This window comes from Bacillus rossius, chromosome 13 (genome assembly GCF_032445375.1).
Source record: "Bacillus rossius redtenbacheri isolate Brsri chromosome 13, Brsri_v3, whole genome shotgun sequence".
Lineage (NCBI taxonomy): Eukaryota > Metazoa > Arthropoda > Insecta > Phasmatodea > Bacillidae > Bacillus > Bacillus rossius.
Genome location: NC_086340.1, coordinates 110,562 through 135,593, shown reverse-complemented (window position 1 = coordinate 135,593; position 25,032 = coordinate 110,562). Strand labels below are relative to the sequence as shown.

Genomic DNA, 25,032 nt, shown 5'->3' with positions numbered 1-25,032 from the left:
ATGATACTTGCAATGGGGAGAACATTGCTTTGAATTTTTTTTTCAGCATGAACCATACCAACAATGGAGTATGTCCAATTTAAAAAAAAAAAACTTTCACTTTTAATCAAGACAGTTGTGTTTTACAAGAGGGGTGTTGAGGGAAAATAAGGGGGCTCGGGGGTGAAAAAAATTTTGTCTTGAACCACCTCCCAAATCCAAAAATTTTAAAAATCATTTTAAGATATGTCACCATGGCCAAAAACTGTAGATATGAACTGCGTGTAATGTATAACTAGGGACCGGAAAAATTCGCGGGTTCAATGACCTGTAGGATGAACTCCATAGTTCTACGTACACTCGGTCAAATGCCACCCACTCATTGGCTGCTGTCTTGTGAGACGTTCCAGCGTAGCAGCCTGTGTGATTCGATAAAGCTTTGGTCGGGTGATTCTCACTGGCCCCAGAGTCATCCAGGTGAGTAGTTGTGAGCCAATAGCAGAGGCAGCACTGAGGTATAACTATTTGTATTTTAGCCTATCGCGAGATGAATTCGCGAGTTTTTCCGGTCTCTTTGTATAAGATGTCCATGAGCACAGGACGAGGACACAGGCCTGGTGCTTACCTCTCGTCAGCTGTGTCCATGTTCTCCATCTCAGCCACCACCTCGCTGAGGGCATCCTTCAGTTGCTGCAACAAGCGAGGAGTGCACACATCACCGCCGTGCCACAGAACCACACAACACCTGGCCAATCAGCGCAGCTCTGCAGCTCTCCTGCATCGGCGGTCGGCGAGTTCACAGCTTTTTCCTGTCGGTCACGGAACAGTTCAAAACACAATGTTGGCCAGTGGGTGCAAAATACGCTACAAAACACAAACAAATAATTACTTTTAACACTGCAACAGCATCAAAGGTCAAAATGATACACCTACTGCAATTGAATTCTTTTTTCTTTTGAAACAAACTATTAACAACCTGTTAAGTCATAAATTTTACAACATGGTTGTTTTATATCTGAATGTTAGTCAAGTGTAGTATGAAATCGAGTCATTTTTCATGGGTTTTAGTAAGAGTTTTCAAAATGTGTTTTCATGTAATTTCTGGAAGTCGGGTTAGAGTGTGTAGGTATGAATAGTAACGGGAACTAATGGGAATAAAAGGGACTCAATATAGAGGAAGCAGAGCAGCCAACACGGAGGGCTCTACACCAGACCGCGGGGTTGCCCCAGGACTATCTGCAGAGTCCCACAAGTCACCTCCGTGGGCAGCAGTACGCACCGCGCGGCTGATCCAGTGGACACGAGACAGCAGCTCGCATCACGGATCACTCCAACAGTCGTGTTTATGGACACGCGGGGACACCCGTTTCATCGTGGAATATGGAAGAAACTTGCGGATGTGGCAGTTGCACTTTTAGTTAGAAAAAGGGAGAGAGAAAAAATTGGTTTTTTGTAAAGTCGGTTTACGGACGATAGTTTAACGTGAAAACGTCATAACAAAACATTGATGAAATGATTGCATACTGTTATGAATAAAATTGAATCATTTTTATTGAATTATCACTGTTTTGTATGGATACAAAGGAGTGAAATGAAATCTACAATTTAATTGATAAATTTACTTTTATTTGCACTCATTAATTCAAATATGATTATTACTTTAACGAACAGATTATTTTAACTATAACGTTTATACATGTTTGCTATATAACTTCTTCCAATCTGTGTTATTCTGTTAAGGATACGACGATGATAGGAAAAGTAGGAAACGAATGGGAGTGTTTAAAGTTTAATGTGCCTCGAAAAAGTCAAATCGATGGTTGTTCCAATCGAGTGGAAGAGAGATAGATGCGGCGCAAGTGTACAATGAGCGTAACGGGACAAAACGTAACGGGGCAATGAGTATTCCTTTTTCATACGTGGAGCCGGCGTTCATCGATTTATTAGACGTTGTAACGTCAAAAAAAAAATACAAAGTAACCAAAGGACATAAAGATGTCTGCCGAGACACTCGGCTGATGGACTGGCGAGTCACTTGTGCTGACTGCGCGGGCCAAGAGCGGCGCGTTCACGCGTGACGGGCCGTCCAGGGAAAGGTACGGTCGAATGGAGATGTTTCTGACGAGAGAGAGTTTGTCCGGGACAGGCTGCAGGAAGCCGGGAAGGTCGTCCCAGGGGCGACGCAGGAAGGTAGCCTCTCCTCGCTCACGCCGCAGGAATGCAGCGATGTCGTCAGCGCCAGTCTGGTCGGCGGCATCCTTGGGGCGCACCCCGCTTTCCCGCGGCTTCCGAGAGCTGCTACACCGCTCCGACACCGCTCCGACACCGCTCAGACACCGCTCAGACACCGCTCAGACACCGCTCAGACACCGCTCAGACACCGCTCCGACACCGCTCGCCAACAATTCGCTCGCGGCCTACCCCTTTCTAAGTGCCAGTTAGTTCCCTCAATTACCACGCTTCCGTTATTTCCCGCTTCTGCACACGAATGAATTTACGATAAAACCATATTCAAGTTTCCATAAAAAGTTTATTTTTCTACTTAAAAGTGCAATGCAGTTAGGGATTAACAGTTTGTTATGTAGTCCGTATTCAAACTCTTGATTTTAAAATATCAGGCATAAATACAAAATCATGTTTGTCCAAAACCATACAATACCAGAATTTTTCCAAAATTTGAGAAAACCTAATATTTATTTACAATAAAAATAAAGCGTTTCAAAACGAAGGCTGCATGTGAACGGCAATCCCAAAATGATTTAAAGGCAATGTTGGTGTGGCTACTGCGTGTTGTGGTTTAAAATTATTTCATAATAGTTTAATATTTAACCTTTTAAAATCATAAAAAATATCTGATTTTAACAGGCCAGGTAAAATTAAATAATTATTTTCTAAACACATTAAACTGTATCACTTTAAGCAGCCAGTAAAATTTACTTCAAACCTAAAATGTTCCAGTCATATTCCACTTGGTTATCCTTATCCATAGTGCACAAAAACGTTAAAAATGTAACTTTTCCAACTAATTATCCAAAAAGAATGCTATATATATATATATATATATATATATATATATATATATATATATATATATATATATATATATATTTTTTTCACTTTGTAAAAGTTCAGCCACTCAAAACGTCGGCACGTTCAACAGTGTGTAACGAAAATGTAAAATAATGACCTATTAAGGGACATACGCCCTTAACACGGGTGCGTTTGGATAAATAACTTCAGTTCGAGACAGAAAATGTAAGATAATTTTTATCGGCAGTTTTCTTTAAGTTTGTGGAACAGTTTTTGTTCGCTAGATTAAATTCACTCGCCCCCTCAACTATGCACAACCGCCTTCTCCGCATTTAACGGCCACTGAACTGACGCCCATTTTCAGGGCCGGATTTAGAGGGCAACCGGGGCGAAAGCCCTAGACACTTCGGAAAAAAAAATCTTTCAAATTCCGACAAGTAAACACTAGTAAACATATTTTCCTTTGATATTCTTTTTTCGCTGTTTTACCTTTACCTACAGTACATGATTATATTGTTAAATATTAACAGAAATATTCATTAACACTAAAATTTAATTTCATATAATTCTTGTCTCCGATTATATTTATGTATGTTTTTTAAATACTAAGAGAATCTACTTGATTTCACAATAAATTATTTATTGGAAAACTCGACTGAAAAAAATGGTTCATTTTATTTGTAAGATAATTTGGGGCCAGGGGGCCTCCGCTCCTCTGTTGCCCCGAGGCCTCCAGACCTCTAGATCCGACCCTGCCCATTTTAATCAACAATCACAATGAGTCATCGGGAACCAATCAGCACGAGCGCCACGAGTTCCTTCGACACACATGCGACGGGAATTATAACCAAACATTCTTATCGGGTAGGATCAGTGAACAACAGCTGTTAACAGATAAGCTTATTTCGTTATCCCGGTGACTGGCAGTCACAAGGGCCTAATCAGTCTTGCTCAAATCTGCTGACAACAGCTAACAAGGTGGGGGGGGGGGGGGGGGGGGGAGACATATTCCCGAGGTACCGTTGAATTTCAAGATTTTTCACACAAGAGGACGAAATGACAAGTCTATTGCTGAAACGATTCGCAGGAAACCTCACAAGTCAGGCAGATAAACATTTACAGTTCCGGTCACAGAATCCGTCCGATACATTTCAATGTGTGGGTTTTGAAAAAAAAAAAAAAAAACATATGTTATTTGGGTGTTTCTGCCAACGGCCCTTGACCATCAAGACAATACGGCTGCAGAGAATACTGCTCGGTCTTGCTTTAGAATAGCTACATTTCTCTGAGCGAGATCATCATCAACCAAACTGCATCGCTCGCTGGTGCTTCTAGCGCGGTGTCGCCTCTGGACTGGCGCGCAGTCTTCTCGTCGTCACAGGACAACTGTGAGATCTGAGTGGTAACCTTGACATTGCATGGCGGAGAAATAGAAGATTAAAGTGTAGTGCAAGTCCCTCGAGTGCTTTCAAGACACTGTATCGAAATCCTTTAAAGATTTGTGCAATGGGAGTGCGTGACTTGATGTAGGCTTTTGGACATACGCCATTGCCATGCTCATGCATGTCTGTAGAAGAAAACTACAAAAAACACAAATGACAAAAACACAAATTAAGCAAAAAATTGCCGTTGTCAGTATATTCCTGTTGTGGAGTATTGTGTGGTGTTAATATCCTGACAACAGCAATTTTTTGCTTAATTTGTGTTTTTTGTCATGTGTTTTTTTGTAGTTTTCTTCTACAGACATACATGAGCATAGCAATGGCGTATGTCCAAAAGCCTACATCAAGTCACTGTACCGAAAGTTTCATGCCTAAACATTACTCTGAAAACAGGCTCTCCTAAGAATACAGTTTGAAAAGGAAAAGCTCTGCTCACCGCACGAACTGAGTGCAGGGCGGAATCCCTGGTGAGGGCGCCGGGCATCGGGAAACCACAGCGCAATCATCTCGTCTGGGTAAACAATACAGCCGTGACTCACCTCGTTCGCTGACACACCGCGCAGCGTTTACATACGGATACTTGTTTATCAGGAGGCTGGCATACACATCAGTATAATAATACAATCATAAAACATACTTATATTACATCCTTTCAATATTTCATACAACGGGGAAGGTTGATAAAAAAAATTATACACTCAATCTTCTGTTTACACTGTCTCGTAGAAAACCCACAAGACGGACAATGAACAAAAGGTTAAATGAACCGATTCGCTTAAGAAAAGGGGTAAAACGAATCATATCTGGGGTAAATTAGAACACACATTTTTTAAAAAATAATTGTGGCTGGCATATTCCAAATAAAAACTGTTTCCAATTAAAGGCATATACACAACGCCCGTGGTAACAACCGTTTACAGCAATCATGCCATTTTTTTCTTTCTTTTTGCCAATCACAAGGTTATTACAAAACCACCCTGAAAAAGAGCCAAAAATCAGCCCATGTTGAATGTTGAGACATAACAGGGAATTCTGTAAAAGGAACGAGAAGAATATCACAGCACAGACGAACACAGCGGGCTGAAAACGAGGAGACAACTGCAACAAGAACAGTAAATACAAACCACCACCTCGGATCACACAGCGACAGCCAAGACGAACCCGAGGATGATACCAAACCGATCATCTGGACAAGAAAACGACGATGGCACAGACGAATACAGTTCCCGGGAACGTCACGATTTAACATTAGGGTTTTTCCTTCTTGTTTTTCGTGTACTTATTTATTGCCCGTCTTGTGGTTCCTCCAAGATATATCGCTGAAAACGGCAATGGCGCACGTTCATTAAAATGTTTTAAAACATCAGTAGGGGCATGCAGATTTCGCGAAAAGATTTTCAGACTAAATAAAAGTTAAAACACTATAGCATCGTCTGATTGGGCGAGTTTCTCCCAGGTACATATCGTTTGTAACAACACCAATCACAGTGATTCAGTGCGGAAGCAAACGCGTCCTGAGTGGCCCGGTCAAACAAGGCAACGACTTCTCTCGCCAGACGGCCGCCAATCACAAAGAAGAAACCGCTGGTGAGAGTATAACTTGTTTCAATCTAATAGGCGTTCAGATTTATTCGCGAAAAATGCCTGCCCCTAAACATTAGTCAATGAGAAAATTGACCATTTTGTTTACTTTGACTCGTTGCGCGGCTCCAGATGCGCATGACCAGTGAGCGGAGTTGCCTGGAGAGAGATGTCCTTACGGGCGTGACGCAACCCGCAGCGCTGTTCCACTTTCCCTCGGCAGGAACGCGACCTCTCCCCCCCCCCCCCCCCTCCACAAGGGGCAAGGACGCCGCGCGAATGTGACGTGGTCCACTCGCAGTCCGCGGTACAGAGCACACGGCGCCAACTGCACACCACCCGGCGTCTCAGCTCCGAGTATACCGTCCTTCATTATGCTTCAATATGTCCTTTTGATTATACGAGTTTTTGATTTTTTCCCAGATAAAAAAAAATATCAGTGCAAGTGAGCGTTAATCCAGTTGTTATTCCTTAAAAAAACAAAAAAAAAAACACTAAATATCATTTTACAGGAGAAACTCTATTTTCAACAGTCGGATCCTTTTTAACAAAGCATGTTATTAAATCACAGTGATAACATTGAGGGCGGCCAGTAGCGACTCTTGTCCGAGGGCGGGGAGGTCCCGTGCCTCGAAGCAGCTGCGGCTCACGATAACACGCAGTTCACGGTCCTGCTATCGCGCGGTTCACGGCCCTTCTTATCAATCAATTACGCCAGCGGCACGCGGTCCACTGAAAGGAAAAGCCGACTGATAACGAGAAAAACCCTGCCACTAAAATTTTCGCAATATTTTTTTTTTATTTATTGTGGTTAGCTTACATCGCCAGCCTCTCATTCGTTTCACACCACCAACTGATGCACACGTGGTATATAAGGGAAGCCTTCTTTTCACAGACGATAGAGCCAAACGCCCGATCGGGCATCTTCGGTTTTTTTTTTGTTCATTGTAAATAAATATGGCGGTGTTGATAAAAGGATACTATTTGTCAATTAGGTTAGCTACATTATAAATACTTTAAAACATTGTGGACGGTTGATTTGGTTAGGATAGCTACATTAAAGATACGGAAGAAAAAAAAAGCATGAACTTCGGGGAACTTCGGGTTTTGGCTCTCTCGTCTGTGAAAAGAAGGCTTCCTGGTACATAAAGTAGCACCGGTGTATTCAAAGGTTACGGTATATATACCGTCAGAACGTCATCCATGGTCGGAGTTTAACGGAAAAAGGTCTTGGTATTCACATAGCTCCACGACCCTCGATGATTTGTCTCGCATCAGCGGCCGGCCTCGCCTGCGGAGTGATATCAGCACACGCCACCACCAAGGCAGTACAGTCAGTCCTCCATTACTTTACTTCGCTTCGCTTGTAGTGCTTAGTGTTTCTGCACACCATCATAAATCAATTACTAACATGACATCATTTTATTATTTGTTAAGAGGCGTTTTCAACCAAACAAGTTATTATTTGATTTTTTTTGACGTGATAACGTCTTATAAATCGACGAACGCTGGCTGCACGCACGAAAAATGGTCACGTTCCGCCTGAGCCGAGCGTGCACCGTGCGAGAAAATGTTCCATAATATCAAACAGGTTAATGCGGGCTTTTTAACTAATTGTTCGTGATTTTATATTTAAACAAATTATTTAAATTAAATTTCCAGAAACTGTAAATATTATTTGAAAATTAAAATTTTTCATCAATGTTTTCTTATGACGTTATCACGTAAAATTATCGTCCGTAAACCGACTTTACAGACAACTCCCTTTGTTTTTGTTTTTTTGGTTAAGTTGAAAAATCCTCTACCTGTTTTCTTACCTCTTGCTGAAATTGTTAAGTTTTATCAAAAATTGTTTCAGTAAAAAGTTTTAAACAAAAATTAGAATGCGCGGCGTTGACGATATCCTTGAAAAAAAAAATTTTTTTGTGAACTTGAGGGCACATTGTTATGCCAGTACAAGCATGTGCTGGAAACCAGAAATCTCGAGGTTTACAGTACTGGATAAACCGTTCGTGTGTAACCGTTATCTTGAAACTATTTTTTTTAAGTATATACTTATAAATTAATAAAAAAAAATGGTTTTCCGGAACCCCTGAAACACACGTTTCTGAAATGTTTCTGAAATTGTTGGGGAATCCAATTATTTACAAACAATGTGCTAAAAATAAAGAGTTTCATGACTTAGGCTACATATGAACGATTAGTCCAAACTGTATACCACATGACTTCATGATTAAAGGACAAACTAAGGCTCTTCACTTTCATAAAAAAAAATAAACTTTTAAAAAGTATTTGCTTAGCAGATAAAAAAAATCACAAACTGCATATGGTTGTATAACAAACCAAACCAGAGCAGCCCAATGAGCCCTCAGTGCAGTCGGGATGTGGCTGGCGCCGTGTGACGTCAGCGCATGACTCGCGCGCTCGCCGTCGCTCGGTGTTCGCCGGAAGCAGAGTGACGTAGCGTGACGTAGCGTGACGTAACCTGTCCGCGGGTCACTGCTCTGGCTACGGGAATCTGCAGCGGGGCCTTCGGGGCCAGTCAACCACTATTACACCGTTCTTTCAATGGTTCTTGCACTGGGGGGAATAACGCTTTAAATATCTTGTTTTGGACACAGCCTATTGTATGTCATAACAAACCTCAATAAGACAAAAAAAATGTCAATACACAGACAAACTTATCCGATGCCTATGGATAATAACATATAACAAAGAAAAAGTCCTTGGACGGAGTTAGTAGTCAATACGCTGATGAGACGCTAAACAGACAAAAAAATACAACCTTGGACTACACACTGACAAATCCGAGACGCACAAGCGAACCCAGCGGCAAACAGAACAGCGCACACAAGTGGCACAGAAGCCAAGCAGTGGATATTTTTTGGATCAAAAAAATCTCAACTGCGGGCCACAAAACTTATATTTTTTTTAACGAAACTTACATACCTGGCTTCACGCACAAGGGCTTAACGAAATGGTGCAAGTACTCTCTGGACTCGAACCCAGGACCTCGCCGTTAAAAGACAAGTACGCTGAACAATACACCACTAAAGACAAGAGTAAACAAATACCGAATATAAAAATTAAAGATCTGAATCCATAAAATGATAAAAAGGCCGTCTGTCGTACGTGTGGCATGTGGCTGTGTGTAACGCCACAAAGTAAAGGTTCAACAATGGTTTCAGGTCGCGCTTGGAGCAACTCCCTCATCGAGCTGAAGGAAGCAGAAGGAAGCAGAAGAAATGACCGCGAGAAGTCGTGGAATGTTCCGCCACGCCAGGATCGTAAGTCCGGATTGAAGTGCGTCGGCCGCGACCTTGAATGACGTCAGCAGCTCTCAGACGTCAAAGCCGCCGTGTGTCGGATTTATAGTCACATTCTATTTGCGTTCGCGTGGCCGCCATATTGAGCATCTTTGAGCTAGCCGCCATATTCCACTTAACAAAGTATAAATTTAATACAATTATTACACATTAAATGAAAAAGCAATTACGTAATTGACTTCTGAAGTCCCCGGTTAGAACCAAATTAACTCTTGAGTTCAGATATTTTATTTAAGTGGCCCGCTTCGTCATCAAAAGTTAGGCGGGACTATCTTCTCTTCGATCATGGGACAACTGCGAGATAAGAGCGGTGACCATGACATTACTTGGCGGAGGAATGAAGATAAAGGCGTAATGCGACGCCCTTGAGTGCTTTCAAGAATCTGTACTTTGAAAACACGCGTTTTGGCACTTTTCAATCTCCTGAATATACAGTTTAAAACGATATACGGAAACAGAACTACTCATACTCTCTCTCACTTATTCTTAAATGCTTCTCGAAAACAGACCCCCAGTCAGACATCTGGTGAATTTTTCAAATTTAGTGGTTTCATCTGAAGCTCTACACACCGCGTGTGTCCGTGTAGGCAAGGGCCTTAATGCGTGAGCTTACCCTGATAAGGACGACAATTACAAGTCTAATCCTAAAATACTTCAATGGAAACTTCACAAGTTGGGCGATATGCTCAGATCACTTATACAGTTATGGATGTGACAATGTTTACAGATTAATATTAAATGGTTTGAAAAGTAATTGGGAAGATGGCCTAAGCTAGAAATGGAACTGAAAGTGGCGCGCTGCGTCCAACTACAGACCGCAGCTCCGGCTCGTTAGCACGTGCACCTGTTCACTTGAGCACTTAGGCGTTCAACAAGATGGCGGCACGAGAACACGGCCTGCTGACCAGTAGGCGCGGCCGACCGCTACTGTCTGCCACTGGCCGATACTGCCCGCTACTGCCCGATACTGAACGCTACTGGCCGCTACTGTTCGCTACTGGCTGATACTGGCCGATACTGGCCGTCACTGCCCGATACTGGCCGCTACTGGCCAATACTGTTCGCTACTGGCTTATACTGGCCGCTACTGCCCGCTCCTGTTCGCTACTGGCCGATACTGGTCGATACTTGTCGATACTGGCCGCTACTGCCCGCTCCTGTTCGCTACTGGCCGATACTGGTCGATACTGGTCGATACTGGCCGCTACTGGCTCTGCGAAGCACTCGCTCCGAGTCTCACGACGGCAAGCAACGAAGGTCATCACCGCGGGAAGCGGCCACGTGATTGCGAACACCACATCCTCCGTCAAACTCAAGTCGCACTATTGATGAAACTGTGACGGCATGAGTCGCAACCTTTGGGAGTGAAAACTACTTTCAGATGGTATTTATCACACCAGCACGACGTTATATTTCACGCGTGTATCAGTATGAGGTTGGCAATGTATTTTAACTGTAAGTGTGAAATATTGTGAAATAAAAATTTTTAAAAGCACCATTTTCTTTGAAAATAGCCGTGTGTGCTATGGAGCTAAACTTATGAAAATTTAAATTTAACGAAAACAATATTTGAGGTTAGGAATAGTTACAGGATTAGCAATATTGACCTCACAAGTTTATCACTCAATCTTTAATTTATGAAACAGAGAACTTAAAATGCTTTAAACAAATAAATATTTATGTTATAAGGGGAAAAAATCTTGTTCAGACGGAAAGTTTATTCAACAAACATATTGCCCTTAAACGTCATTGCAGTGACTCAATAATGTCGCGGTAATAACCAAACACACTGCAATTTCACTCCTCGTATCATCAAATGCGGAACAAAACTAGTTTCTCGGCGCGAAGAACACAGCAGGTCTCGGCTACTGTTCACATCAGCAATAAACATATTTTACAGTGAACGGTGTTTAATTTTTCTTTCTTTCTCTGAGAGCCTATCCGACCAGTCGCCAGTAGTATGCTTCTATAACAGCACAATAAGAAGCAAGTAAAATCACTCTTTTTTAATGTTTTGAAAACCACTTAAATACATATCTATTACATTAACTCGTCAAAAGTTAATAAACCTATTATAAATTTTAAGTTTTAAATATATTTTAAGTTTTATATATATTTGAAGAAAAGTTGCATTCTGATTTCAGTATGTGCTCTAAATATTTTTAACGATATTTTTTAAAAAATGTTTAATTTTGTGTTTTATTTACACATGCTACACTGTATTTGTTCATCAATGTTCGAACAGCCGGTGAGAATATAAGTAACATATGTTTCATTAATAAACTGTTTATTTTGAGGAGTCAGACTAAGGAAACCATTGAACTACCCATTTGTAATTTCGTTTACAATGTGTGTGTCGTGCTCGAACAGGAAGGAGTTTCCAGTCGTGTTACGCAAGCAGCATCGGCCACACAGCACACTGCGCATAGAGGCGAAGATCAAACCGAAGCGCGACAGAGCGTGGATCTTCAGATGACAAAGTCCTGGACTGACTCAGATGTGGGTCAACACGCTCGTTGTGATGCATGGCGGTGACTCCACCTCTTTATCTGTTCATCATCAGTGCAAACAAGATGCGTCTTAACCTTGTAAGATATTTTCCTCCTCTTCTTGGTTTTTCCAAGTGCTGACTGGCAGCGGAGTGAGTGGTTAGTGTAGCCTTTCACCACCAGGGGCGTTTGCGTCTATGGTCACAAAATCCAGCTCTGTATTAAAATATAAAGCAGATCAAGAGTCATCAATTCCCCCCCCCCTTGTATTTTCCCAATGAAAGACGTTTATACTCTAACCCAGCTGTACCCAATTTTTTTTTCCGGCCAGGGAACCTTATGATCGACTTTTACTTTCGAAGAAAGTTATTTGGCAATAATTGTGCCTGCTTTGTGACATTCGTCCTAACTCGTGGAACCCCCGTGACCCTGGAAATCGCTGCTCTAACTCCTCTTCATCCAGACCATCCTGTCTCCTGTGTTCTCTCCTACACGTCATGCATGCAAATAGCACCCCGCGCGACTTGAGCCCAGGGTTTTCCCTGTGTCTACGCAGGTTTTACCCGGGTCCAGAATATCTCTAGTTATAGTGAGGAGATAAGCCGTGGCATCAGTCGATCCCGTGGCTACATAAACACACAGAAAACGAGACTAAAAAGTTACCATAAGAAGCCTACTGTGTAAGCCTGTGGTGTCATCGTCGTATTTTCGGAATGTCCGTTTTAATTTTATCGCTGGGTTATCCCGTTTATCGTCCTACTGTTGTAGTGTTGTTCAGATTATCTGCTTAGTATTATCGTTTGGTTCCTTCACTTGTAGCTGTGTTGTCTACGATGGTTGGTACTTACTGTTCTCGTCGTTGTCAGCCTACGTGTTCGTCTGTACTGTGATACTGTTTTGACTAATTCTTTCCACGACACTGTGTGCTGTCTATGGCATTTATTTAACATTTGGCATCGTCTGATTCTGGCTTTTTTTTTCTTTGTGTGTATTCATTTAATTATTCACCCATTATTCGGGTTTTCTCTGTCTGACATACAGTGTAAACCAGCAATGACTTACGTCCAGAATATTTTTTTAAATCTGCGAGACTTTGCGTAACTCCAGCGCAAACAATTTTTTAATAAAGAACTCGAATAATTCACGCAATGAACGTACCGGCGGGTTATTTGGTGAATGTTCACAGATAGCCACACAAGTCGCAGATACAGCGGAAACAAAGACATGACAAAGCACATACGAAGCCAACACCAGGGCACTGCACACTTGTCTAAACGCTAGCCCATTTCAGGTAAAGATTTTATATTTACAGTATTTACAGATAAACTTTTAGACTGTTCAAATTGCTTAACTTTCACGAAATGAAAAATATATACAGCGCATACTTTTTTTTTGCATAATTAGCTGCCAAAGTTACATTTTTAAAGTTTTTGGGTTGTAAAAATAAGGAGAATTTAATTTATTGCAGAACTGAAACTTTTTAGGTTTAACTGCAATTCCACTGGCTACTTCCAAGAAATGGTTAGAAATTCTTTCAAAAATAATTAATTAATTTTACCTGGCATTTCAAAATTCTCAAATTTGTTACGATTTTGACAGCCAAGAAACATGAAATAAGTTTTTGTGACAGAAATGCAAACCATATCATGAAGTAGCCAGTGGCATTGCAGTTAAAACCTAAAAAGTTTCAGTTCTGCAATACATGAAATTCTCCTTATTTGTACAAACCCAAAAACGTTAAAAACGTAACTTTGGCAGCTAATTATGCAAAAAAAAGTATGAGCTGTATATATTTTTTCATTTCGTGAAAGTTAAACAAAGGGAAAAGTCTAAAAGTTGATCAGTGATTCATATAAATATAAAATCATGACCTGAAATGAGACGCCTCCCCGCTCAACGAACTGATCCACTAGAGCAGCGAGCTGGCCGGGGGAAGGAGTGGCGGAGAAAGGGCAGACTCAGGCTGGGAGGCTCGACGGCTCGGCGATTATCGCGGAATGCAGTAATTACAGTCGCCCGCCGTAACGGAACTAGTCCTGATAGCGCGGCAACGGGACAGGCGTCCTCGCGTCTGCTGCGCGCCAGAACCGTTACTCGGCACTCGCAAACAAACACTCTCCACGTTCGAATAAAGAACACTCGACACTCGCAAACACTCTCCACGTTCGAATAAAGAACACTCGACACTCGCAAACACTCTCCACGTTCGAATAAAGAACACCCGGACCGAAGCAGCCTTGGGAACTATGTCCCACTTCTGGCGGGAAATGCACTGATTCTTATAAACTCTTGTAGCAGGCCCGTAGTCAGGACGTTTCGAAGGAGGGCGTACAGTGTAACCACTAAAACACGTATTGTAAGTAAGTTTTCTTTTTAGTTGAGCTATACTTAGGGATATGTTGCTCTGAATTTACATGACAAAAATTACAAAATCCCAGTTCTGATTGTATGAAAACTTTTCTGAAAGAAATTACGAAAATCCAACCTCCACCATCCCCATTAGCTGGCCTAGTTAAAAAAAAGAAACTTACGTACGCCATTTTATATGCACTAAAACACCATCCGAAAAAAAAAAGGCTTCCACAGTCTGGGTTGAGGCGGACTGGCGTATGACATTTCCCCTCAAATTTCTATCATTGGGGGAGTTTCCGTGATTGTTCCATTATTTCAAGTTGCTTGACCAATCAACCCTTCCGGAATGCAGGCCCGCGAGAGAGGGCGTGCTGGGGTCAGCCGGGCTGCGAGACCCCGCATGAAGGAGCTCGTGTTTTCCCATTAGACTGCAACGAGGTATGCCCGTGCTAGCGACTGTTCCCTTGTAATTGCGAGAGAGGCCACTGCCCTGTTTGACCGGGCCATTCAGGACACTGGCTGGCTGTGGGAGAGTGCGTGGCAATGGCAGTCGCTCATGCGCCTGGTCATGTGGAGCTAGACGGGTCGTTACCACAACGCCGAATGTCAAAATTGACCACAACGCCGACAGCTAGAAAACTGCTGTGTACCACAACGCTGAAATAACAACTGAGTGAATTTGTGTGTGTTTCTTAAATGTACCTTAACGCCGAAATACCACAATCTAACCTAACTTAGTCTAACCTAATCTAGCCTAGCCCAACCTAGTCTAACCTAATCTAGCCTAGCCCAACCTAGTCTAACCTAATCTAGCCTAGCCCAACCTAGTCTAACCTAATCTAGCCTAGCCCAACCTAATCTAGCCTAGCCCAACCTAATCTAGCCTAGCCCAACCTAATCTAGCCTAGCCCAACCTAACCTAGCCTAGTCTAACCTAGCCTAGTCTAACCTAGCCTAGTCTAACCTAGCCTAGTCTAACCTAGCCTAGTCTAACCTAGCCTAGTCTAACCTAGCCTAGTCTAACCTAGCCTAGTCTAATCTAGTCTAACCTAGTCTAGTCTAACCTAGTCTAGTCTAACCTAGTCTAGTCTAACCTAGTCTAACCTAGTCTAGTCTAACCTAGTCTAGTCTAACCTAGTCTAGTCTAACCTAGTCTAGTCTAACCTAGTCTAGTCTAACCTAGTCTAGTCTAACCTAGTCTAGTCTAACCTAGTCTAGTCTAACCTAGTCTAGTCTAACCTAACCTTACCCAACCTAACCTAGCGTATATTAACCTAGTCTAACCTAACCTTACCCAACCTAACCTAGCGTATATTAACCTAGCCTAACCTAGTCTAGTCTAACCTAACCTTTGTGGCAGTCCTGCAATGACATTCGGCGTTGTGCGTCCCCGAGCTCGACCACGTCTCGCCCGTCACCACGGCGACGACCTCCTCGCCTGCAGGTGTGTGCAGACCCGCGCTAACGACTGCCGCATGGGCGCGCCATATCGACCAGCACATAAAAGTGTTATTCAGCTCGGCAGTGCTAGCCCAAACCCCACAGCTAGGAGTAGGGGGGCATCATTATTGCGCAGTAAACACGTTTACTGCACTAGAAGCAGGAGAGAAGAAGGAATCGTATACGCGGAAATAACGAGCGAACAATTTCGTAGAACTTGTGTCTTGTTAGGTACGTCACGTGTCGCGAAGGAAAATAAAATCAACGCACAAAGCAGAGACCTGCACACATTCCCGAGCCCTCAGAGGCTTGCCTACACTAGGCCAGTAATCACGTCGAGTGTTCGAGAAAAACGGAAAATAGGCGACTGAGCGTTCACCGCACCGACGAACTCTAATTAAAAACATTGTCGTTCGTAAATGTTCGCAGGCTTTCACGGCCATTGTCTGAAGTGGCTTGGCTTCTGGGTTGTAGCCTTGTCCTAGGCGAATAATTCACCCGACGTTTCGGTCGACTCAGCAGGTAACTGCTCCCCGATGATGGCGACTGCAATGTCGACCGAAACGTCGGTGAATTATTCGCCTAGGACAAGGCTACAACCCAGAAGCCAAGCCACTTCCATTGTCGTTCATAGGTTTCCAATAGAGAGCGAGTGAGATGGGGTGTGGTGGGGGGGAAGCTACTCTACCGTCCACTGTTCACTTTACTAATCCACTTCCAAAATACTTCTAACGGAACGTTTGAACGGGTACAGTACACGGCATAGCATTGTTCACCCGTGACATCGCTCCTAAACCAGCCACGAGTGACTAACATGTTGGCCGTACTGTCTGTCCCACGCCCTAACTAAAGGTTAAAGCCTCGTGGCCACACTGCACACAAAAGCAACAGTCATTCCACGCGCGGCAATCGTGGACGAAAGTAACTTTGGACCGTAACACTGGCGCTGCACGTGGTCAGGCAAACTGCCCCCAGCTGAACACACGGCTCCCGTGCACTACTCCCTCGACAACAAACTACTATTAGTGTCGCGGACAGCTGGACTTTACAGCAACATCAAGTGTAAATAGTGCATGTGAAGTTGGCCGGTATCGATTCTGTGCAACAACCAAGACAACCTGATTTTAGTACAATATCTACAACCATATACATCCCTGCCGTCGTAACTTTAAAAAAGGATACGAAAAGGATTTGAAATGTGTCCACTATAGTTATAGTGATTCTACAAAATCAATTACATTTTTTTTTAAATTGTGTGTATTAATTGAATTCGTATTTCAATTATCAAAAATATATACATTAAGATCCGGAAGATTATCAATGTGTTTTATATAACAGGGGAGGATCTAAACGCTTGTATGTAGAGAAGTCATAACATTTTGTTCATTGGCTGTGTCTCGTTTATAGTCGCGCGTGATTCGGTCAGATTTGTCTTCAGGTGTTTGTCACTGGTTTCGAGATCTTCAGGAATGGCAAAAAAAAAAAAAAACGTGAACTGAGGACAAGAGTAGTTCAAGGCACAAAATTTTGCATTCTAGACTGTCGCTAAATAAAAAATAACTATATCTCGAAGGTCCCGAAAAATAACCTCTAAAAAAAACTTTGAGTTTTCAATAATATTGATTCGTAAATTAATCTAAAATTTGAAGTTAAAATAACCTGAAGTTAAACCCTGATTGCAGACGGGACGAGAGTGGTATTTGGAGAAATATATTTCACTGCATTTCTACGGCTTCAGGAAAAATTCTAGCTGGAAATACCTTCGGGTGATATTCGTTTGAAATAAGATCTAGAGTGTGGTTAGTCCTCTGGTTGCAAGTAATTTACTAACAGGTTAGTATCAACGTAACGCTATAAGAGCGGGAATATTTCGAGCAGTTAGGGTCGCGAAGGGCGTTACTCAAGAGCTCCTTCCTTGACACGCCATCACATGCTCGGTAATCGCTTATCGATATATCGATCCCGGCACACCGAAGAATGCGATAACAAAACCCTTCAGAGTTTATGGGGCTGGTTCCCTTGGTCCATTACGACGTGATGGACAGCGGCGGGCCTGGAGGGGGCAGAGTCCCCCTGCACTCTGCCGGATCAACCCGCCACGTGGCTCACCTGTCTTCAGTCGCCGCTTCAACGAGGACTCACGTTCAGGTTCTGCGGGCATTCGTCCATTCGCGACTCCAGGGCCCAGGGAGACGAACACACAACCACAACAAATCTGACGGACTCTTAAATGACACATCAATTGATTCATGTCTCCAATATCCAAGGAAGAATGGCTAGCGACTAGCTGCTACAGGAAAGATTTTGAGGTTAGAAATAATTCAGCTGTTATGGTCTTGGAGCTTTGCACAGTTGGGAAGAATTACGGGCTACCTTGAAAGCTCACATCGGAGATAAGCGGCGACGTGTAATCCAGACGTAGGTAGTGATGCAATAAAGAACCAACATTGACCTAGCGGTCCACGCGCTCGAGATAATCGTGCTTGCCGAGGCAAAGTCACAGGGGCCTTCAGACAATCCACTTCCTAGTACGGTTCGAAGTCCCGAACCCACGACCCAGGGGTTGGGTTCAAGACCCACGACGCTGACCGAATGTACTTGCGACTGGGGAGCCCAGCCACTTACTTTATTTCCTTTCTGATTTGAGCACAAGATGTCCACCGAATTACTTGGGCATGCTGGAGTATGTTTCCGCAAGTTAGTGTTCCGGGAAAATACAAAAAAAATATCCAGGCAAATGTAACTGATGCTTCTTGTGCGATGAACTGCTGTTTGAACGCCACAAGATACACTTTTTTTTAAATCTATTATGAACATCAGGGGCGCAACAACAGGGGGGGAAGGGTATCCCCCCCCTACCCTGAAACCTTGAAGTGGGGGCAAACGGGGGCAAAGAAAGTGCTGTGTAATCAATTTTTAGATAATAAAATTGCTTAAATAGCACCATTTTTCAACTTGAAATACAAATTTTCCCGGGGGAGGACCCCTGGACACCCAGATTCAATAGGGGTGGGGGGGATCGATGATTCTTTATAAAAAGGTATATTGCCCCCCCCCCCCCCTTTTTGGAAATTTAGTTGTTGCGCCCCTGGTGAACATGAACCACTTCCTAGTGCGGTTCGAAGTCCCGGACCCAAGTCTCCAGGGGGTGGGTTCAAGACCCACAGCGAAGACCGAATGTACTTGCGGCTACCTGCTGCCCGCCAATGCACGCCAGTGATGCAAGCCCACACATTAGGACAGTTTAGTGCGCACTCGTGAGTTACATCAACTTATTTCTTCCAGCTCAATTAACGGCCCGCCTCCTTTCAAGCCCCGTAGCTCGACCCATTGGCTGTTCGCGGCGCAGACACCTCGCCGATGATTCTGTCCGGGACTCAAAATGTTAAAGACTACCTTGTCCGAGCCACATGGTCCACCTGTTGTCATACGAGCCAACATAATTTGGGCCAAAAATAATTACGACATTTAACAGCACTCAAATATTCACTGGAATATAAATCAAGCACGCTTGAACAAACACCATTTAATCAGTTAAGTAACGGACACTGTGTCAGCCCATTAACCAATTTTACTTATTCAACATTTTCTCAAACAACTATTATGAAATGCAGTTTACCGTTGGGAAACACAGTAAAGACTTATGGTTATAGTGATAAACGTAGTACAAAACCACGCGCGTATATGTCAGTTTGTGTTGAACTCCACATTCATTATTTTCAAACTATGATTAGCCATATGGCACCTTGTGAATTGTGTTGTTTACAGTATCTAGAGAATAGTGTTACGTCAAACGCTCTTTCATAAAAATTTAATTGTAGACTGCAGTTGCCTACAATGTATTTTTTTTCCTACATGCAAAGTAGAAAAAGTAGAATATACTTCGCCATGCTTCGCTTGTTTTTCTTACTGCCGAACAGTTAAAATGAATATCATTGCGATATTGAAAAAAGTTACCACTTTACAATATATAATGTATTTGTTAAACAATATAAAACAAAAATGAACACCAATATCGTCGATATGAAGATCACACAAGAGGTCACAACATGTCACAACAATACAGGTTGTGCAAAACCGAATGCTTCTGTTTCAAAGGTATATAATTAAAGTTTAATTTAGATCACTTGCAACAAATCATATATAAAATTGAAAGTAGACTAACCTAGTTTTTTTTTTTTTACAAAATTTCAATACTTGCAGCTTTAGTTATGTAATTCAAGGGCACACATCCGACGTAAAAAGTCTAATTATTCCCACACTCTGGCAAATCATTAGGTAGCGACGATCCTTTATAAAAGCACCAAAGGGAAAAAAAATCGTATGGCGTTACGACAGGTGAACGTGGAAGCCAGCGAAAAAGACCTCTGTCGTCTCGACCATTACGGCCAATCCAACGGTCAGGGACTTGGATGTCCAGCCACTCTCGTGCAAAGATTCCAACGGGGAGGGGCTGCATCCTGTTGCCAAATATTGTTTACATGTTTACCCTCTACCAAGTAGGGAAAGAGTTTGTTTTTTTTCGCGCTGCACGTGATGAAACAACAAAGCTGTGACCTCGCACAGTTGCACCGGGGGCAGTGCTGTGCGGACACGCTGTATTTCCGCACTCGGCAGTGGTGCCAACAGCCCGGATGTCGACGCGTGGGGCTGCGTGCCTGAAATAGCGCGTCACGACAGCGGCGGTCAGCGCCTCGACACTCCAGTCGTGAACACGCGTGCTGCGATACCGCACAGAGAAGCTGCGCGCGTCAGTGGCGTAGCCAGGATTTGTGCATGGGGGGTGTTAAGAAGCATGCCCCCCTTCCCCCGGATTAAAGCGGGGGGTCCGGGGGCCCTCCCCCGGGAAAAATTTGGATTTTAAGGTGTAAAATAGTGCTATTTTAGCAGTTTTCGGTTCTCAAATTTAAATATTGTAATGGTAAAAAATTTATTAATTTTAATATGAAATTTGAGTGATGAATAAGAAATTAAAGATTTGGTGCTTGGGGGGGGGGGGGGGGTTGAACCACTAACCCCCCCCCCCCCTGGCTACGCCCTTGACGCGAGTACCAACACGTTTTGAAGTGAAACTTCTTAGAGCGCGAATAACACCAAAAAAATTTAATGCCGAATTTCAATGCAACGTTTTCGTGAAAACATGGAAACGTTTCTGAAGCCTTTAAAAACCGGAAATAGGTACTTGACCAAAGAGATTTAAAAAAAAAAGCACTATGCCATATACGTTGCTGGGCTCGTTTTCGGTTTCCTCTTTGTGCGATGATTCAACCCCCGCCAAAAAAAAAATATATATATATATAAAGAACAGAGAGAGACAGATGCACGAAAGAATAATACAAGAGTGTGCACATGCGCTTGTTTCAGAAAATAGATATAGGTATCACATACATTCAGCTGTGAGTGCCTTTAATTTGATATTTGCTACCCACGCGCTCGCGTTCCTCCTTGTTCAACCAGCAGCGTAGAGTGCGCTGTTGATGAGACGGTTCCTGCGTTTCCAGCACAGATAGCGCCACCCGTTATGAATTTCATATTTCCTTCAGATATTTGGCGTGTTCCAAATGACAAAATTACATGGAGAAACAGTAACACGCAGTTTTTTTTCTTTATGGCGTATTTCAACAGTGAGTAATATTTATTGTTAGTGACCTAAAACCGCTCGAAGAAAACAGCTGCGTTGGATTGTTTTGACTGTCAAATACACGTATAACCAGTAAATTAGAAAATAATAGAGACGTAACAAATACTTGAATGCTATAGGGAATGTATGTACCACCCAAGGTAACTACTACAAGCTAAACCCGCCTCATAAAAACTTGCCCTGCAATTAGGCCTCGCGTCTTCAGGACCAACCAACGACTTTCGTTTCAACTCGTGTGCCACTTGCTACTTCCGGCGCTCACTTCGCCCCACCTCGCCAAACAGCACGTGCTAACTCGCGCAGATCTGCCCCCCCCCCCCCCCCTCCACGGGGTGGTGAGCCTGGCACAGCCAGCCTAACCACTGGCGCTAACAGTCTGCCAGCCCCGGCGCAGTGACCCTGAGGTTGCGTCTCCTCTGCAGTTATATGGGGAAGTGCTGGGGGGGCGTCTCCCCTGGAATTAAGAATCCCCCCCATCTTAGGTGGCCCGCTTGCAAATATGCGTTTATTATAATACAGGGTCGATAAATATGTAAAACCTTTCTGCATATTTAAATTTTTTTTTTCTGCTTATTGCATGGATATGGGGCTGTATACAACGGTGAGTTGACTTGTGCCGGTTAAAACCCAAGCGCCCCCCTCCAACAGATTCGCGAGGGTAAGGAGCGTGTTCACACTGGTCCGTCCTTGACACGCGTGGACCGCGCAGGTCCCGGGACGGCCAATAGACGCGGCTGTCCTCCCGCTGTCTCCCCCTCCACTCGCGAGCCGCGCTGATGAGACCAGGGCGGTCGCTCTGTCCCTCTGCCAGGGCGTCTGCCGGGTCGTTACCACAACGCCGAATGCCAAATTTGACCGCCACGCCGACAGCTAGAAAACTACTGTGTACCACAACGCCGAAATACAGTAACGCCGAAAAATGTTGATGCGGGGAGGGGGGGGGGCACAGGAGCAAAATGAAAAACAACTGAATGAATTTGAGTGCTAACCTTAGCTAACCTAACCTTTGTGGCAGTCCTGCAATGACATTTTTCGGCGTTAGTGTATTTCGGCGTTATGGTACACATCAGTTTTCTAGCTGTCGGCGTTGTAGTCAATTTGGCATTCGGCGTCATGGTTTTCGGCGTTGTGGTATTTCGGCGTTGTGGTGCATCCCCGCGTCTGCCGACACGGGCGAGCCACTCTCACACCGCTGGCCCGTTTCCACAAACGATGTTCCAAATCAAACATTGAACGAAAACTTTCTTGTGGAAAAGCTATAAAAATGTCCGTACAAGTCGGTTTACGGACGATAATTTTACGTGATATAACGCCATAAGGAAACATTGATGAAAAATTGCATACCTTTAACCTGTTTGATATTATAGAAGATTTTTCTCGCACGGTGGTTGGCCGGTTCTTACACGCTCGGTCTCAGGCGAAACGTGACAATTAGTCATGCTTTTTTCGTGCGTGCAGCCGGCGTTCATCGATTTATAAGACGTAATGCCAAAAACATTTTAGCGATAGTTTCCATCTGGTTTAAGGCACGACCCGTTCTTTGGATGATTCTTGCAATGATGACGGCGACTGATCCAATATGTAGTTTCGGACGTTGCACTGTACGTCAAAATAAACCTCGATAACAGACAAGAAAGATACATATGCAAACACACAGAAAAAAGGGCTAAAATCAGGCGATGTGAAAAAAAATTAAACATAAGACAGCACAGAAAACTCCGTGGAAGGAAATAGTAAATAGATTACATAACAGACGGACACTGAGCTATAAACGAGACAGTAGCAACAATTAACTGTAAACAAAGACAAAAACGACCTTTAACAACTCAACGACGATACCAAACAGATGTAGACAAATCAACAACACACAAAAAATATATATTCATCGACGGTTTAATACAAACGTAACAAATAACAAAAATATGTGAGCCATTGGGTGATAAAGAACGACCAAAACTGAAACTGTACTAAACTTACTGTTAAAACGCCACGTGTCTACGCCTACTTTTTTACCTGTACTGTAATATAATGGTAACGTAAAATTTCATAAATGGTAACCATTTCGCAATAGAATAAACAATAAATACTCGTACAGACTAAATGCACTATCTCACTAGTGTGTTGGTGTTGGGGAAATACTTGGTTACATGTTGCAGTCAAAACTGACACGAGGTGTGGACTGGGCCGGTCTGCCGGCTCGTGTGTCGCGCTACGGGGCGACTCCGACACCTGCTCGGGTCACGCCCCCCTGCTACCTGCCGTCTCCATCCCGTGCCAATCCCAGGCACACAAGACTCCTGGGTCACCGGCTCCGTTCGACACATTTACAACCAGCAGTTTTAGATCATTAGCATGTTTGTTTAGAGGCCGGTCCACACGCAACGTTTTGTACACAGTTTTGACTGCGCAGGCAAAACTGTGCAAACAAAAGGTTTCAGTTTAGCCGTGTCCACACAACACAGTTTGCAGCCAAGTTTTATACTATCAGTTTCGAGAATTCCTTACTTTGGCCAATTCTTTACGGTATACCGACCTCAAAGAATTAATGTGTGTTTTTTTTTTTTTGTATTTTTGCACAAGTGCTTAATACGCTTGACTTCATACGCTTGACTTTTTTTTGTCCCTATCGCTATATTCTTTTGATTTGACCCGCCACAAACACGGAAAGGACTTGTACAGAGCAATGAACTCTGTTAGAAATTCACGTGAACACTGTCGCAGATCGGTCATCGTTGAACAGATTACCCTGTTCCGGCACAAATATCGAGTGAGAACTGAGCCCCGTGTACGGAGAAGACGGAGGAAGTGTCCACACGCTACGACAAGTCTGTGCAGGTCGACTGAACTGCGCGGACATAATGCTCTTGGCCACAGTTTTCCTGCCTACACGCTACGTCTTGTCTACAACGATGTGACCTGCGCAGGTAAATCGTTGCTGAAAACGTTGCGTGTGGACCGGCCTTTAGAACCATCCAATGAACGGGCGCGCCACACACAAGCATGCAGGCGACAATGCCAGTGCGCGAGTACGCAAACATTACCTCGAGCGCTGCTGTCACTGCGTTTTCGCCGAGTCATCTGAAGGGCAATAGTGCACAAACGCAGGTTCACAATTATAAGGAGAAAAAATCGCGACGAGAAACTTGGGAGTCCTACATAGGTGTCCCGACTACTTCTTTGTTCGCGCCAAGAGTTAAAACTTTTGTTTTGTTACGCTTTTCCGTTGCACTCTGATGATTACCACTGCCTTAACTTAATTCTACAAGCGGCAAATACTTTCCACTTCCAAAGTCCATAAAATAATATAACGAACAACAAATAGTTTAACTACGAAAACTTATAACCAAAATTTTATCTTAAAATAAGTAAGCCTTTAAAGGAACATTTTAAATTATAAAAACGGTAATTTGGAGGAGGGAGGCGAGGTAACTTAAACGCGTGTTCTCTTCATACAAGTTCATACATGGAGTCATACTCTCATGACTCATGAGCCATACTCTCATGACTCATGAGCCATACTCTCATGACTCAGCCATACTCTCATGACTCATGAGCCATACTCTCATGACTCATGAGCCATACTCTCATGACTCATGAGCCATACTCTCATGACTCATGAGCCATACTCTCATGACTCATGAGCCATACTCTCATGACTCATGAGCCATACTCTCATGACTCATGAGCCATACTCTCATGACTCATGAGCCATACTCTCATGACTCATGAGCCATACTCTCATGACTCATGAG

The 25,032-nt window shown here is 43.3% G+C and overlaps 1 protein-coding gene across 6 annotated transcripts in view; it reads right to left on the bottom strand.

Annotated features, from left to right (window-relative positions):
* LOC134538055 (cytohesin-1) overlaps positions 1 to 25,032 on the bottom strand; it is an 84,977-nt gene that overhangs the window by 11,946 nt on the left and 47,999 nt on the right. For all 6 annotated transcript variants that reach the window (XM_063379030.1, XM_063379031.1, XM_063379032.1 and 3 more), the window contains one exon: positions 605 to 669. In XM_063379030.1, the coding sequence (XP_063235100.1) occupies positions 605 to 669 (65 nt within the window). The remainder of the gene's footprint in view (positions 1 to 604; positions 670 to 25,032) is intronic.